Source organism: Rosa chinensis, chromosome 7 (genome assembly GCF_002994745.2).
Source record: "Rosa chinensis cultivar Old Blush chromosome 7, RchiOBHm-V2, whole genome shotgun sequence".
NCBI lineage: Eukaryota > Viridiplantae > Streptophyta > Magnoliopsida > Rosales > Rosaceae > Rosa > Rosa chinensis.
The window spans coordinates 43,364,837-43,381,281 of NC_037094.1; the positions used below are offsets into that span (position 1 = coordinate 43,364,837).

Here is a 16,445-nt window from a genome sequence, read left to right on the forward strand (position 1 = left end):
TGCCTTCGGGCCCAAATCAGGACCCCTCTATTGGGCTTAACTTCTCCAGGGGGCTGGATTTGGGATCCTGGGGATATGTTCGTTGACATTCTGTTCGATTGTTCAATTATCTCTTCTTTGGGTGTGCTGATTCTAATTTCAGGTAGATTATTTACTTCTACACTCTATAAAGAGTCTCAGTATAATCGCGATGTGAGTACCACAATTGCGTGCCTTGGCGAGCAATGTGTTTTAGGCTGGGACGAGTTTAGATATGATTGGTTTGCCAACTTCTTGCATGCCCGGATTGCAGATTCTGATGGTTTGATCTACAAATCTCAAGGTCATGACAATGGTCCTATTGTTGGTAATTATCTTGATTTACCTTCAGTTTTTGCTAGTTTTTCTACAAGTGTTTCAGAGCAGGGTTTTATTGTAAATGCACAAATTGTTGGTGTAGTACACCTTATGATTTGTGCTATCTTAGCTCTAGGATCAAGCGAGGTTTGGTCTTTGTATGCTCCCCATTGGGATGCCCCTTTGAGCGATTTTTATCGCTAATTCAATGAACTTTTCCTTTTCAAAATATATATATATATATATATATATATATATATATAAAATGAATTGGCGCTTTGATCTCATCAAAGACAGGGACGCTCCCCCCGCGGCCTGTTGTGGTGACACTAGCACTTGGGGCATTTGATGAGCAACTTCTGTTTTTGAGAATGATGAGTCAAACAACAAACATAGGCAGTTGCAATTGGTCACCCAAAGAGTCGTGCAACAAAGTAAAAGGTATAATTTGTTTTCTTCGATGAATCATCATCTCAAACAAACAAAAAGCTCACATCAACGTAACGATCGATAATAACTACACTCCCCTTGTTCATGGCGGTATCGGCTATGAAACAACCCCAAGAAACTCTACACCATTCACAAACCCACCCAAAACCCTCGTCTTTATCACATTTTGGCTCCACCCAGAATCATCATCATCATCTTCATTACAACAAGACTTCCAAGTAGCAGAGTACCACAGAAATGAGAACTGAGAGGGAGGTGTCAAGAGAGGCTGTGATTGTGGCGGTGGACGCAAAAAGGAGCAAGGAAAATTTGGAAACAGTGGAATGGGCCTTCAGATACTTGGTTCGTCCAGGAGACATCCTCCTTGTCTTGGGGGTTTTGCATGATGACCAACTCGGACAACCCAAGAAGCACTCCTGCTTTCCCTCCTTCAATTTTCTCTTAGCCACCAGCCATTGTAATTTCCTCGTTTTCACGAGCTCCAAAAGCATTTTTGTTACCTAATGTGACACCCCAATGTGTTTGTTGTAATTTCTAATAGAGCGTCTGTTTTGCAGGCGAGAGATCAGGAATGGTTGACCACGAGGAACTGGATTCTATCGAGCTTAAAGAGACATACGAGAAAAGGAGAAGAGAGTACCAGATTAGCCTCCAAACTATAAGCCGCCAATGCCAAAGCAATGATGTTGGTGATTGTAACTACTACAAGCCAGTATAAGTTTTGTCAGTGTAATGCATACTTTTTAAGTACCTGTTGTGGTGTGCAGGTGAAGTTGCAACTTAAATTTGCGGCAGGGTATTGTCCTGCGAGATTGGCAATTGAGGAAGCACAAAACCTTAATACCCGGTGGATCGTATTGGACAGGTATAATCTCACGGCACTCCACGCTATATAACAAAGTTGGGCAAGCATTTCACAGAGCCAATGAAAATCAGTTGCTTCATATGCTTCTACTCTTCACTACTAAGTGGAATCAGTAAAAGTGGAACCAATGAACTGCCATTCTATCATAGTTTAAAATGGCAAATTAAGAATCAGAGAGAGATTATAGCATTGAATATAGATCATGATAAGGGAGAGGTATGGAACAGAGTAATGATGTTTTTGCAAGTCCCGCATAATTTGGGTCAAATCTTATTTACTTGCAGTCTTCAAAAATCTCTTAGGATTTTAATTGAGTTCAAGTCTCTCTGTCTCTCATGTAATAAACTGGGTTACATATTGTGCTCTACATATATAGAAGGTTTGCAGTGATTTTGAAACTTCATGTATTCTCAGTTTTCCTTATTCACATTGTGCTCATTTTTTTGACTATTGTATTTTGGCTTGCCAGTCACTTTAGGAAATCCCAACTTTTTCTACGGGGACATGTAAGCTGCAGCATTGCAGTAATGAAGGGTAAAGATTTCGCTACCTTGATGCTGTCAGAAGCTACCCCACCTGACATCTTTCCTGGAAATTCTGAAGAAAGTTACAATTCAGCTCCTACAGACAATCCTATGGAAGTGTCTACTAAAAGTTTAAGTCCTGATCAATTAACAAAGTCACATGCACCCGCATCTCATCGTCAAAATCCTTGTTGCTACCCAATGTCTTGGAGAACTGGCTTCCCTCGAGTATTTTCGCACAATGAAATTGAAGTGATAACAAATGGCTTTGCCGATGACTATATCTCAAAAGACATTGAGGGCTTGAAAGTTTACCTAGGAATATTGCAAGACACAACTGTTTTAGTCAAGTCTTATGAAGAAGTAAATAAATGCTTCCGGTCGATGCTAGTGATCCTTTCTCGGGTATGTCACCGCAATATCATGAACCTTGTAGGGTACTGCTACACTGGGGCTGCTGCATACTTGATCTTTGACTTTCCATGTTTGGGTAACATGGAATACAACTTGCGAAGTAAGAACGACCACTTTTCTAATTGAGTTACCACTATCTGCAAAAGATAATTTCTAATGCATACTGCTTTTAAAAGATTTAGTTTAATTACGACAGTATATTAGTATTTTGCAAAGATGAACTTACACATACCCATGTTGGTTAACGAATACATTGCATTCACGAGGCAATAATGTTTCTGTATAAGAAATTATGGACCCCTGTGAAAACCTAAGAGACGACTGGCGGTACTAGGTAGCTTGATCTTGCAGGCAAGGCATCCGTGTCATACAGCTTCATTCTGATGAACCTGAGTCATGAAATTACCTCATCCTATATTCCTTGTGCCTCCTATTTGTCTGAAGTATTAACATAATGTCCATGCCCCATCGACTACTCTCACATAATCAATGAGTGTTGTCTTCAACATGAAACCATATCTCGATAGTTTTTATTTTTTATTTTTTTGGTGAGAGCAAGTGAAGCTATATGGGCCTTGCTTTCTTAATGCTATAATTATTACTCGAACGTAAAATATTTAAAGGCTTCATCCTCATGTTTTTCAGTCTGGAGTCTCTGGACTAAAATTTCAGTTTTGTTAGTATTTAACTGAGGTCTATCATTTGTAGATGAGGAATTGGCTCAGAAGCTGGGGTGGAAAACAAGGTGGTATATTGCTCTAGAGATAGGCGGAAGCTTGCGCTATCTTCATGAGGAATGTGCTGATGGTTCTATTGTTCACAAATCTGTTTGTTCATGTAGTGTTTCACTTTCTCATGATTACTCTGCAATGGTGAGTTCTGATGCTCCACATACCTATATGAGAACAACAATATGGGTAAATTATGAACTTATATAAATTGCAGTCAGATTGAACTCCAAAGACTTCATACTTCCCTTTTTCTTTTTTGTTCAAAACAAATTGTGCACTGCACTCTTTTTTCTTTCTTAAGTAACAGTTCAAAGAATCACAGCAACTAAAAATTTCGTGATAGCATCACGAACAATTCAATTTCTTACTACTCACCATCCACCATCAATTTGTTGCTATTTGGAATTATGCCTATGGAAAGACTTGCACTGCTATAAGAGAAGACGTTACACCAGATTGATCTGATGCTTATTGAAGCCAATTGAAAAATCTATCTGGGATTCTCCATAATTTATTGATATTTGTTGTTTCTCTCCTGTCACTGAATAATTGGCTTTGTCTGTTACTGAAGCTTTCCAGATTCACAACTGCTGAATGGCTTGCTGAATGTGTTCCCCATGATGAAGATTTGATTGCCAGGTAAGAGAACTTAAATGTTATGATTGTAATACAAGTGTAATCCTTTTTCTTTCTGCCAAAACTAAAAAACAAAACACTTGATCATGCTGGTATGATGGCTTATCATTTTATCTGCTGTGTGATGTTTAAAAGATGCTCAAATTTCGAAGAAGACGAGAGCCTTTTTGTAGATGTACGCGGATATGGGAAATTCCTCCTGGAGCTTATTACAGGAAAAAGTGCATGTAGCTTTCCAAACCAAGGGAAGGATCAGTCCATGATTGACTGGGTAAGATCTCTGGGACAATGTAAAGCTAGTGGTTCCTCTCATTTGTCCTGGAGCAACTTAAAGTACAAATTTGCTTCTTCTAACAGAGCAAGTATTTGGTCTTTTCCATAACAGGCATTGCCACTTCTAGAAAATGGTGCGCTTAGGAACCTAATGGACTGCCGAGTGACAGAAAGTGCTGGTGACCGTAGATTGGTACGTCAGATGGCCCATGCTGCATTGCGCTGCCTAAATGTTGATTCAGATCACAAACTTTCAATAAGCGAGGTAATGAAAATAAAATACAGTTGTTATCTAGCTTTTACTTCTCATATTCATCATACCGCTTTATTTAAACATTTTCCAATCCCAGTTGATATTCAAATTCTTCTTCCCAAGAATGAAATGTGAAAAACAAATGTGTTCAGACAAATTACCATAATGAACTGATCATGAATTCATGATCTCAAAGTGAGCCACATAAAAAATGGAAATTAATGAATTTGTTAAAAGTGTTTACAAGCTCAAGTTACTCTCACGAACACAACTGTAATTGGACTCTAAGCCTCTGTGAGCGAACAATTTCCTTTAGCTAGTTTAGACTTTTTCAATTATTCATATGATTTTTAAGTTACATAAGCTTTTCTACAGTATTTAATTTACCTGAAATTACTTTAGATTCTTTATAACACAAATGAAAAGGAAAACAACAGTATGAATGGAACGTTGAGCCAGTAAATTGCTTCTATATATTTCTATAGTACTGAACTAATGGATCGTGTTATTTTTTACAGGCCTTGGCCATTGTTCGAGGTGATGAACTTGTGGTATCCGTTCAAGCCCTGAAGATTTTTGAATAACTCCAGGAAATTACTTTTTTTTTTTTTTTTGGTTAGTAGTTTATTATACAAATGTATCTATATATGCTAAAACAATTAATAGAACAACATTTATATATAGCTAGCTAAACAGAAGACGAAATCGCAGTATATCACGCAAACTGGATGTTATCAGGTTGATCTGCGCATGAATATTTTGTGATCAAACAGACAAACAAACTAAAGATTGCCTTTACCTGTAAAATTGGAATGCAGCCGTGTGTAACTGTATATATACATGAACAAAAATATGAAAACAAAAGCATCCAAAAGTTGACATGGAGACTTGGCTGCTTAGACCATTCTGATCTGTCACTACAGAATCATTTCCTATTTCCTTCACTCATTTGTTAGCTGGAACCACTTTGATCATTGCAGTTCTCCTTTTAAAATTCACATCCAAGAGGATATATCTAATTGATTTCACCTGCTATCTGCCTCCTGGTAGATTGCGGGTTCCAAAGTCGCACTTCATCGAACATGTGGAGCTGTCTAACGTCAATGGCAGAGAGGGTATCGACTTCCAAGTCAAGGTATTGGAAAGATCAGGCATTGGATCAGAGACTTGCACGCCTACTTCATTGCACGAGATCCCGCCTTGTGGGTCTTTGGATGATACTCGAAAAGAAGTTGAAATGGTTCTCTTCACTGTTGTTGAAGACCTTCTTTCCAGGCACAAAGTAGATCCTAAAAGCATTGACATTCTTGTGTCAAACAGTCAAACTGCAGCATTTTCTGCTCAACACCATCCATTAGTTCTATGATCATAAACAAGTTTGGATTTCGAAGCAACATAAAGAGCGTCAACCTCAGTGGAATGGGCTGCAGTGCTGGAATCTTGTCAATTTATTTGGCCAAAGATCTTCTCAAAGTTCATAAAAACTCATTGGCATTAGTCCTCAGCATGGAAGCTGTAACTCCCAATGGCTATGCGGGTAAGAAAAAATCAATGCTTCTTCCAAACATCTTGTTTCGGATGGGAGGAGCTGCTATTCTACTATCGAATAGGAAGCAAGACAAGGGAATGGCAAAGTATAAGCTTGAGCATCTTGTTCAAACCCACATTGGTTCGGATGACGAAGCATATCAATCTGTTTTCCAGAAATCAGATGAAGATGGAGTTGAAGGGGTCTCACTATCAAGAGCCCTACTAAATGTGGCAACAAAAGCTCTAAAAACAAACATATCATCTCTGGGGCCACTTGTGCTACCACACTCCGAGCAGCTTCGGTTCGCATGGTCCATGATCCGTAAGAAACTCTTGTTTTTGTCATGACAGAAGGGAGCTTATGTGCCAAATTTCAAGAAGGCGATCCAACATTTCTGTATACATGCTGGTGGAAGAGCAGTGATCGATGGCATAGAGCAAAGTCTGAAACTGCAGAAGGAAGATGGAGAGGCTTCAAGAATGACATTACATAGATTTGGAAACACATCATCTTCTTCAATCTGGTATGAGCTTTGCTATTTGGAAACAAAAGGAAGGGTGAAGAAAGGAAACAAAGTTTGGCAAATTGCATTTGGAAGTGGCTTCAAGTGTAACACTGCAGTTTGGAGATGCATTTCAGATGTTGATCCAACAAAAAGAAATGCATGGTCAGACAGCATCAATTTGTATCCTATTATTGATGATGAGATCCCAAACTAATAGCACCAGTCCACTGAGATTTAGTAAGGTAACTCAATATATACAATGTACCAATAAGGATGTTCTTTAATTTTCTCTACGTTCGACAATTAACATAAGCTTCTCATAACATTTATTATTCTTTCATCTACATCGAGAAATTTTTCAGTGCTTCCATCAAACTATGTCAGCATACTGAGGTGATTTGAGGCAAAATCAAATTATAACAAATTGACGATCACGAGCGCATGGTAGTAATTAATTTTTTTTAGAAAAAAAAAAAAAAAAAAAAAAAAAAAAAAAAAAAAAAACGAGGATGTGTGAATAGAGCAAAGAAAAAGGGGGAAATGATTCGAATGATATTAGATTTTATGAGCGAGTGATCTTTCACATTTCCAGTACCAAATACCATTCAGAGGACAATTGTTGTGAACCAAAATGCCATTCCAACTTATACTTAAGCAAACCCTTCCATCGAGTATGGTAATCAACGACACTTTCAATTCTTCAAATTTGAAAACCTGCTAAAGTCAAATGTGCAAAATTGTCTTAACAAAAGAAGATAAAGATGCGCCATTTTGTATAGCAAAAGAATTAGCAATTAGTTCCAGTCTCTGATTACATGCATGCAGGGTTATATAATCTAAAATAATACAATCTAGCACTATACATGGGTTAGTATGCCCTAAACCAGTTAAGGAAGCTTAGGTTTCAATAAGCCAAGCAGCAGACCGATTATACTGGTAGTGTGAACCACTATAAGCATCCAACAACAAATTTTTTTCACGGAGTGCTGAACCAACCATGGTGTAAGGTACCTGGAATTGCACAGTTTCCAACTCACTTATCTTTAGTAGATTTTGAAGCTTTTGATATCATATGCTGCTTTGACAGCATCTCGGCAATGTGATGGCGACCAAATAAGTGAGAGTTTTTCAGTATTAGGTTTCTTGTAGATGAATCCACAGTATAACCTTGTCCCGGCATCCACTGTAGTAACTGAAGAAGCAGGTCCTTCTTGTCAGGGTCCGAAATATAACGTGATATGGCCATCTGAAATATTCCCTGTGGGATGCAGGAAGGATTCGTAGCTATATGAGTTGCCAAAGTGAAAACAGAAACAAAAGAGGTAGATGAAAAGCTTCCATTGAGGATGAAACGTAGAGTTTCTACAAGGTGTACTTTTCTACAGCCCTTGATCTCAGCAGTCAGGCTCAACTATTTCTCTTCAAGAAATATTTTCCTTTCTCATCAATAGGACAACAACAACACAAAAAAAACAAAAAAACAAAACAAAACAAAAGAGAGGTAGTAAGAGAAATCTTCCATTGAATAAGATACCAGAAGAGCGCAAAGATAGTCACACGCCCACAAAGATAGCCCAGAAAATGACATGAATAAATAAGTCCAAGACAAACCCTCACCAGTTAGCCTGTTAATTCAAACAAGTGGAAATTAGGAAAGGCTAATTTTTCTTCCCTCCACGGATCCTACTATGTGGAGGGTGATATCAGTTGTCACATTATTTTTAATATCTGTAATTCTCGCTGTACTTTGACAGAACCCATGATTAGTTTGAACGTGCCTAGGGCACATGCGAGTAACAGTGTGAGACTGTGAGGTATATGCCCAAACCTCATATTTGAAATCATTTCTAGAATTGCACCTGCAAAAGGACTACACTCAAGAAGGGAATTTCTTTAGTTTTTTGCTCCTCTTATTTCTAGGAAGACAATTTACGAAAATCCAACAGTTCTCTCTTGCCATTTTTAGCCTTTTATTTGTTCCTTAGTTTAAGCAAGGAAAAGACTTCCTTTTTTCTGAAAGGTGAGGCTATTTTAACCTTACTCTCTCAATGTATCTGTTAATTTGGATTAGCAATAGGTTCCATGGTTCCCCCTAAACTGTCAACAAGGCAGCAAGGCAGGCTTGAAGTTTGTCACTCAAACTACCACAAATGTGTCCATCCCTAATAATTGTTCTAAATATGCATGCAAGTTTGTTCAAGAGAAAAATAATGCTCCAATTTATTAACACCCGTAATAGTTTACCTGATCAATCTTGAAACCAGAACCATCAATTGCCTTCAAAACATCATTTATCAAGTTGATATTTCCCAATTTCATAAATGCAGTTGCAAATTTCATTGTAGCAGGCTTAGAAATCAACCCTGGATTATCCTGACCAAAAGAAGAAAAAAAAATTAGACTAAAATTTAAAAAATAAAAAGTTAAAAAGGTCGAGACAAACAATTATAGGTTAGACAAGAAGAAACTTGATTTAAAACAGTAGCTAACCTTGACTACTACATAAGCATCTTTGAGAAGCCTTCCTGCTACTAGAATGTGTAGAATCTTCTCATGAAGGGCCTTGCACATGGTTCGCTTACTATACCTTAGCATATTGTAAATAGAGTATGCTTCTGAATATGCTCTTATCTTACCAAGATGAAACATTAAGGAGGAACAAAGTTCCTGCAGTACAACATAGTATTTAGTCTGGTGTTTTCGGACCAAATCATATACTTGAAAAATAAAAGTTCTTGCATCATCTTTACACCACAAAGGATTCTGATATTTCATTTTTATATAAACAAATGGCTTTGTAACATTATATCAATGGTTTCATCATCCCTAGTTTTTCTGAAGGCCATTCTTTTGTTTTTCCTTCATTTATTAAAATGAACAATAACAAAACGGCACTGTTCAACAGGTATTATCAACAAGATGCATCTCGAGAGAATATAATACCTCATCTGGTGGGTAGCCTTTGTTGTGCATGTCCTCCATGGTCTTATAAGCAAGCATGTATAACTTCTCCTTACAGAAGTACTTTATTAGAATATGGAAGGTATTATTATCAGGTATGATTTTTAATTCATCCATTTTTCTCAGCATTTCCATTACACTATCCATTTCACCTGCTCTGCAATAGGCACAGATCATTGTATTCAACATAACCAAATCATATTTGTCATAAGTTCTTTCAAAATCCTTAGCCAACTGCTTTGCATCATCTACAAGCCCACCTCGGCAGAAAGCAGAAATCATGATACTGTAGGAATATCCATCTGCAAGTGGGGAAAAATAATAAAGTTGCAGCACTATGTACAAAAATAAACTTCTGCACAGGAAGGAAGGTTCTGCAGGAAAAAATCAACTTTATTTCTTAAAGCTCCATATATATTTATACTACTTGTGGATGCCACTTATTGTTACAGAATAAGGATTAGGTATCTGTTAACGAGGCTATTTAACAGCAAGTAAATATCTGTTAACAAGGCTATGTAAGAGCAAGTAATTTGTGCAGAGCATCTGTAAAGACCATACAAATAATCAAGGATTTCTTCTTCAGGGTATGAATTAACACCAGGAATAGAAGAAGACACAAATACACATCATCTTTCACATGGTTCATAACCATACATAGTTTTGAAGACAACAATTCCATTAGTCCTATGGCTTTCAGTGTATTGTGTGTTAAAAGTAATAATCATATGCATATCAAAATAACAGATAGCTTGCTCTGAGGGTTCGTCTCTGGTAAAAGTTGAAAGATACCTGATCGTACGGATTTCTCCTTCATTTCATCAAAAACCAATTTAGCATCTTGTATACGCCCAGCCTTAGCAAGGGCATCCATCAATAGACAGTATGGCATCTACAAATAAATGTAATTGGATGAGCTAAAGAAGAAAGAAAAAAAAAACAATTTACAATAGCGAACTAAAACAATGCACCTAATCATGGATGCATAGAAAACCTTCAATCAATTTTCCAAGAAAAGCAAAAGTATTCTTATCAAAAAAGAACAACAACCTTACAAAAGCCTCAATAATCATGGTGATCACTTTTAAAAGTTTTCCACCAATCTTTGGGTCAAGTTAATGGGATTAGCTCATGATAAGTCGCAGGTGCAAATGTTACAGAGGAAATATATAAACAAATGAAGTTCCTAAACATATGATAGCAGCATGGTGGTCCAATAGTTCACAAGCAAACATTACAGTAGCTAAAACTTCAACAAGATAAAGATTACAAGCTAATACCACATAATTTAGAAAACAAAGGATCATTGGGATTTAAGGTACAGAAATACTTAAAGAGAATGCCAGAAGAATTTATCTAATGTAACTTTACCAATTATTTTGATAGATAACTTCAGGAAATGAGACAAAAGTTAATACCATCTGTGAAAGCAAACAAAAATAGTTTCACAAGGATGTGCACTGGACCTTTTGCAGATGTTATCTAGAAGAGATTGAATAATTCATAATTTTGGTTACTACCCAAAGGAAAAGAAAAAAAAAAAAAAAGCAAATCCTATTTGTCTCTGAATCACTCCTTCCAATGAGAAATTATTACCAAAATAGCACAAAACCATAGAAATCATGGAAAAGTGGATATGTCCTGGATTTCAAGCTAATAATTATGAGGCAAAGGTTTTACTATACCTCATCTTCAGCATATCCCAAAGCTTCCAGTTCGGCTAATAATTCTCTTGATTTTTCAAACAACCCACCTCTGACATAAGCCTTCAATAAAGTTGTCAAAATAACCTGCAAGGATTTGCAGTATGAACAGGAAACATATTACCAAATTGATAAAATCTACATAAAAAAATTTAGCAAGAATAAATAGGTGAACACTATGACTAGATCAGGATACCAGGATATTTGTAGTTCAAACTGAAACACCAATATGGTGGCCCATTGTATTATTTATAACGTAAGCTTTACTTAACCACTTGTACACCAGATGCCGAAAAAACATCTAAATAAAATATCGATCACACAGACTAATTCCTCTACATTTACCTTTGCACCTAAAACACAAGCAAGATTTTATCAATCAACAAATGAACAGGTAAATGATGCTATCAGATCGTAGTAATCCACATTGTTGGAAACTTAGCATAAACAATAATGTTCGCTTGCACGTCTTAACATGTTTAATCTATTGGGAATATCGGTAAACCAACAAAGTGTCGTGTCAAAGCAATAACTGAGTTCAAATCATTATAGTTGCAACCTCCCAATATAAGTTGCATTCCACATGGTGGGCTCTCATGTGGAGAGAACTATTTAGATATAAATTACTGTTTGCCCTTGTAGCTTACGCTTTCAGAAATATTGGTGATGCAACAAACTTTATCATTAGTATTATCTTGATATGAAACTTAAGAGACCTACCACACAAGAGTACAGGGGATTTATTGTTTGGTAAAACCTATCTCGGAAGTCTTGTTAAGCAGTCAAAACTCACGTCATTTAAAGTGGAAGAGATCTGATGCAAATCATCTCTTTCAGAGGGGAGATTTAGCTACCAAATTTCACAACAACCCCGACCTACTTACATGACATACGCTCTAGTATCTCATGTCTGCAGTCTTAAAAAACAAGAATACAAAAGTGCACATGGGAACTATTCTCTTATGTCTTACTGACAAAACTATACTGAAGGTATGGTTTTGTGGATTGTTATCAAAGCATTTCTTACCTCAAGGATCATTTTGATCTTAGATCATAATGTACAGTATGCTGTGGACTGAATTCTTAATCATTTGATATCTTAAACTGAAGGCCACCCTACCAAGTATATAACTTGTGCTCTGTGTTTGTCAACTTTACTTTACAGCCAATACAGATGGATACATTTACATAAGTCTAAGTGCCTCATGCCAACATAGTGCCCAATTGCCAATAGAAGAACCAGTTGAACCCACTAGATCATGTCCTTCAGAATAGACACATATCAACACAAATGCACAATGAGCTTTGCTGAGTGATGATTAGTTCTGTAAGCTTTCATTGTTTTTTATTATTATTTTTGTTAACAAGAACTGAGACATTTTACTAAAACAAAACAGCTGACAGAACATCCTTGACACTACAACTAACAAGGAATCCAAACAATAACAGAAAGAACCTACAAAATCTCAGAGAAAAAGAAAATAACCCCAAAGAACATCCTCACTACTACAGCTAACAAAAGCATAACAATACAAAAAGATATAGTAGCTACAGTCAGTAGTAATGGATGCCCACAGAACAGAAGAGAACCACACCCAATCCCAAAGCTCTTCCACTCCCGCCCTGGCCTATAATCCTCGAAAGTCCATCTGTTATGTTGCATGATAGAACCCCAAAAAATGCCATTGATTAGCAGCCACATAGGGGTTTAGCTCTCTTTCATTTTCTCAATGCCTGGAAAACTAATACTCAGCAAATCAGAGTACCCCTTTGAAATGACCCAACAGATTCTAATTTCCCTAGACAGGATAGCCTCCACAATTTTTAACAAAAAGGGCAGTGAAGGAAAGCATGATCCAAACGCTCCTCCCGAGCTGTACATAAAATGCTCAGCACGAAAAGCAAAGAAAAGGCCTCATGACAAGATCACAGGTGACAATCCTACCAATAGCCACCGATCAGGCCAAAACATTTACTGTTGGAGGGACCATGAGTTTCAGATCTCAGAAGAAGGTGAGAAATAAGAAAGACTCTTTTTCACAAAAATATTTTTGCAAGATTTGCAAGAAAACATCCCTCAGCCTTCTAACTTCCAGCTCCTTCAATCCGCTTTTGGAGGACACGAACGATCCTCTTCCAAATTTCCTAACATTACAATGTGGTCATCCACCTCCATATCACTAAACTTTCTGCTGAAAAGGTTACTGAGAAGTATCAATAAATCTTGAAATACTTTCCCGTTGTTTTAGGCAACCTATAGAATCTGGGAAACAATAGTTGCAATGGAACTTCCTCCAACCAACCACCCTCCCAGAACCTCACTCTGACCTTATTTTCCAAGTGTGAGAGAAAAGGCTCTCGTTAGAGTATATAATATGTATCTGAGGAAAGTCTTCCCAAGATTTTATATATTATACAAGGCTTACATTCCCAATGTGTGATTCTACACCGTCCCACATATAATAATATGAGCATTTTCTTGGAGTTTAGAAGATTAGACTTTGAGTGAATGACTAAAAATTTACTGATTCTATATATTATGCTACCAAATCTTAGCCATGATCTTGTGACTACCTATATGAATTACTGTTTATATGTCCCTCAGTGCAACTCTTTCAATATGGCAAATCAGAAATGGAAACAATTACTAACAGGCAAGTTTCCCATAGAGGAAACATTTATGGTAGTTGAACATGAACAAACCTTATTAGGTACTAACCCTGCAGATTTCATATCTTGCACCACATCATTAGCCTTTTTGTAGTTCCCGCTGATAGAGTAAGCATTGAGCAAAGAGCTGTAATGGAATTCATTTGGTATATGACCTTCATCCTTCATCTGCTTAAAATAACTTTCTGCTTCCTCCCATTTATTATTTGAAGCACAGATAGCCAAAAGTGTACCATATATTACCCTGTCCATCTGCAGCTCATTATTCTGTAATTCTTGAACTAGCTCTAATGCCTTCGAATAACCGTGTTTGAATTTGATGCAACCTGCAAGCAGCTAAGGATGGTAGTGGATAATAACAACGAAGGTCGAATATACAAATAAGAAATGTAGGTCTCAAACAGTTTTTACTTCTCAGATGAAAAATGGGAAGTTCAGAGTGAAGGTAAGTCAATGAATAAAAATGATATATATTCATATTAATATATAACAGCTTTCGTGAAGAACTAAGGAGCTCTTCTTAGACTAACCATCTATCATGTCGGTGAGTGTTAGATTGTTTTTATTTCCTTCAATTATGTAAACTGTTAACTCCTTACTTTTAATAGTTAAAAAAAAGTTCACAATCATTTGGTCACTTGACACCATTTTCACTGTGAATGGTAGTTTATATTTGTTTGTTTTTATCAGTGTCGCTCTGCATTGCTATTTTTCAAGGAGCAAAATTTTTGTTTAAACCAATGTGACATGAATACTGAAATGCGTACCGTACTATAGGTAACAGCATCTGGTGTTAAGCCATCCTGCTTCATCTGGTGAAATAACTTAATACTGCCATCAAACTTGCCACTCCTGACCAGACTACCAAGAACCGAATTGCATATGTGAACGTTCTTTTTGGTTGATTCATCTTGAATGCTATTGTAAATTTCTAGTGCTTTTACGGGATTGAGGCTCTTCCCCATGAATTTTATATAGCTGCTATATGACGACACACTAATTTTTCCATTCTGTTGCATCCATTCAAAGAGCTGCAACAATTGAAACATATCAACATATTAACAACTGGAAGAACAGAATAAATCCAATATTCAAAAATAACAATCAAAAAGAGTTTTTCAAGTCATAGACCTGGGAAAGATCATGCCATCTTTTCAGCATCCCAAAATGGCGTATTATGGCATTCAAGTCTTGAACCTTCAAACTTCCACCTAATCTGAGACCATAAAGTTATAATCTGAGTTCATCATATATTCCTATATTTCAGACATGCAACCAAGTACAAAACTTATTAAAAAATATAAAAATATATATATAATCAAATAATAAAATAAAAACATATCTTGTCCAATTCTTTGTATTTTTTTCTTTAAAAAAAAAAATAACAAAACAACAGAGTCAATGCATTACTTGCAATCCAAACAGAAGAAGCCACCAGACAGATGTTGCTACCAATTACAAAACTCAAATGTCAACTAAACGCATAATGTTCATGTTCAATACAAATTTCATTACATAAAAAGAAGAAATGTTAGATAGATGAAAGTAAAAAAAAAAAAAAAAACTACCGTGTAAGAGCAGATTCCAAGTCAGAGGACTGTTGGACTTGAAGAATTGCCGATTGTCTAGCCAAATATTGCTTGGAGTGAGGCCTTGTGACCCTCCTAGTGTCAGAATTGGGAGGCTGCCGGCGGAGGGGCTCTTTGTCAAGAGTTGTGGCACAACAAACATGAGAAGTCTTCAGTCTTGTGCTCCATGGCGTCACTGAGGGAATAAATGGAACGGAGTTGCCGCAGAGGACATGTTGGACACCAACACCGAGTGCCGACACCTCCATTTTGTCCGAGCTGAGAAGATAATGATAATTGTAAATTAAACAACAATTTAACAAATCAATAATGCAATTTAATTTATTATAGTCTTGGGCAAAGTCTCACACAATGCAATCTTGATAAACTACCCAAATTCAGTTGAGCAGAAGCAGCAGGAGACTGTGCCCGCAAAACGAACGAATAGTTTGGGCATATCAGAATTATGAACTGAAAATTGAGATTGACAGTAAATGGGGAATGGAAAATAACACTAATTCCCAACATTTAATCTCCCCCTTACCTTTCTTCCCAAGTTGTCAACCAAGCATTTCCCAGCAGAATTTCACACTTGTTCCTTCTTCTTCTTCGTATCACTTGAGGACCCAGTAAGAGAACGAAATCTCAATTATGTGGAACCAATTATCACACATAGAACAAATTTCTCACCACCACCGGTAGCAGATAAATTTCTCAACTTTTTCTTCAAGCTTTTCCTTTGGTTTTTTTTTTTTTTCCCTTAATTTTTTGTAGCCAACCGAAGCGCAGCGCTCTCTTTTCATTTCATTTTGTATTGTCAGTTTGTCTGTTTTACCATTTTAGCCTCACTGTAAAAATAGACCTTTTTTTTTTTTTTTTTTTTGGGCCAAACTAGGAGGCTCATCCTCACACCTGACTTATTATATTAAAATTAGAATCATGCATCGACAGAGACATAGGGCCTTGACCTCGATTACAGTTACATGAGTCATCATAAAGTACCTCATGAATAATAATATGAGGCT

At 36.8% G+C, this 16,445-nt stretch overlaps 2 protein-coding genes and 1 pseudogene across 5 annotated transcripts; 2 read left to right on the top strand and 1 right to left on the bottom strand.

The window, feature by feature from the left end:
- The first annotated feature begins 954 nt into the window (after window positions 1–954).
- On the top strand, window positions 955–5,134 carry LOC112179990 (serine/threonine-protein kinase CDG1). The gene is made up of 9 exons (XM_024318471.2): window positions 955–1,243; window positions 1,344–1,471; window positions 1,554–1,651; window positions 2,121–2,689; window positions 3,298–3,461; window positions 3,892–3,959; window positions 4,092–4,227; window positions 4,342–4,494; window positions 5,001–5,134. Exons 1-9 carry the CDS (start codon window positions 1,024–1,026, stop codon window positions 5,064–5,066), a joined length of 1,602 nt encoding a protein of 533 aa, XP_024174239.1. The 5' UTR covers window positions 955–1,023; the 3' UTR covers window positions 5,067–5,134.
- A 76-nt stretch (window positions 5,135–5,210) lies between these two features.
- On the top strand, window positions 5,211–6,732 carry LOC112177950 (annotated as a pseudogene).
- Window positions 6,733–7,039: 307 nt separating this feature from the next.
- Window positions 7,040–16,185, bottom strand: LOC112179381 (pentatricopeptide repeat-containing protein At1g10910, chloroplastic). Of its 4 annotated transcripts, XM_024317778.2 has the most exons (12): window positions 15,965–16,185; window positions 15,421–15,699; window positions 14,984–15,068; window positions 14,620–14,883; window positions 13,886–14,188; window positions 11,165–11,269; window positions 10,272–10,371; window positions 9,462–9,781; window positions 9,009–9,185; window positions 8,763–8,891; window positions 7,530–7,776; window positions 7,040–7,232 (listed from the first exon to the last, which is right to left on the bottom strand). In XM_024317778.2, the coding sequence occupies exons 2-11, from the start codon at window positions 15,687–15,689 to the stop codon at window positions 7,552–7,554; spliced, it is 1,977 nt and encodes a 658-aa protein (XP_024173546.1). In that variant the 5' UTR covers window positions 15,690–15,699; window positions 15,965–16,185; the 3' UTR covers window positions 7,040–7,232; window positions 7,530–7,551. The 4 variants fall into 4 exon arrangements, with proteins under 4 accessions (XP_024173546.1, XP_024173545.1, XP_040367171.1 ...); XM_024317777.2 differs by lacking the exon at window positions 7,040–7,232 and having other exon boundaries at window positions 7,256–7,776; XM_040511237.1 differs by lacking the exons at window positions 7,040–7,232; window positions 15,965–16,185 and adding an exon at window positions 15,790–15,910 and having other exon boundaries at window positions 7,256–7,776.
- Between the last annotated feature and the right edge of the window lie 260 nt (window positions 16,186–16,445).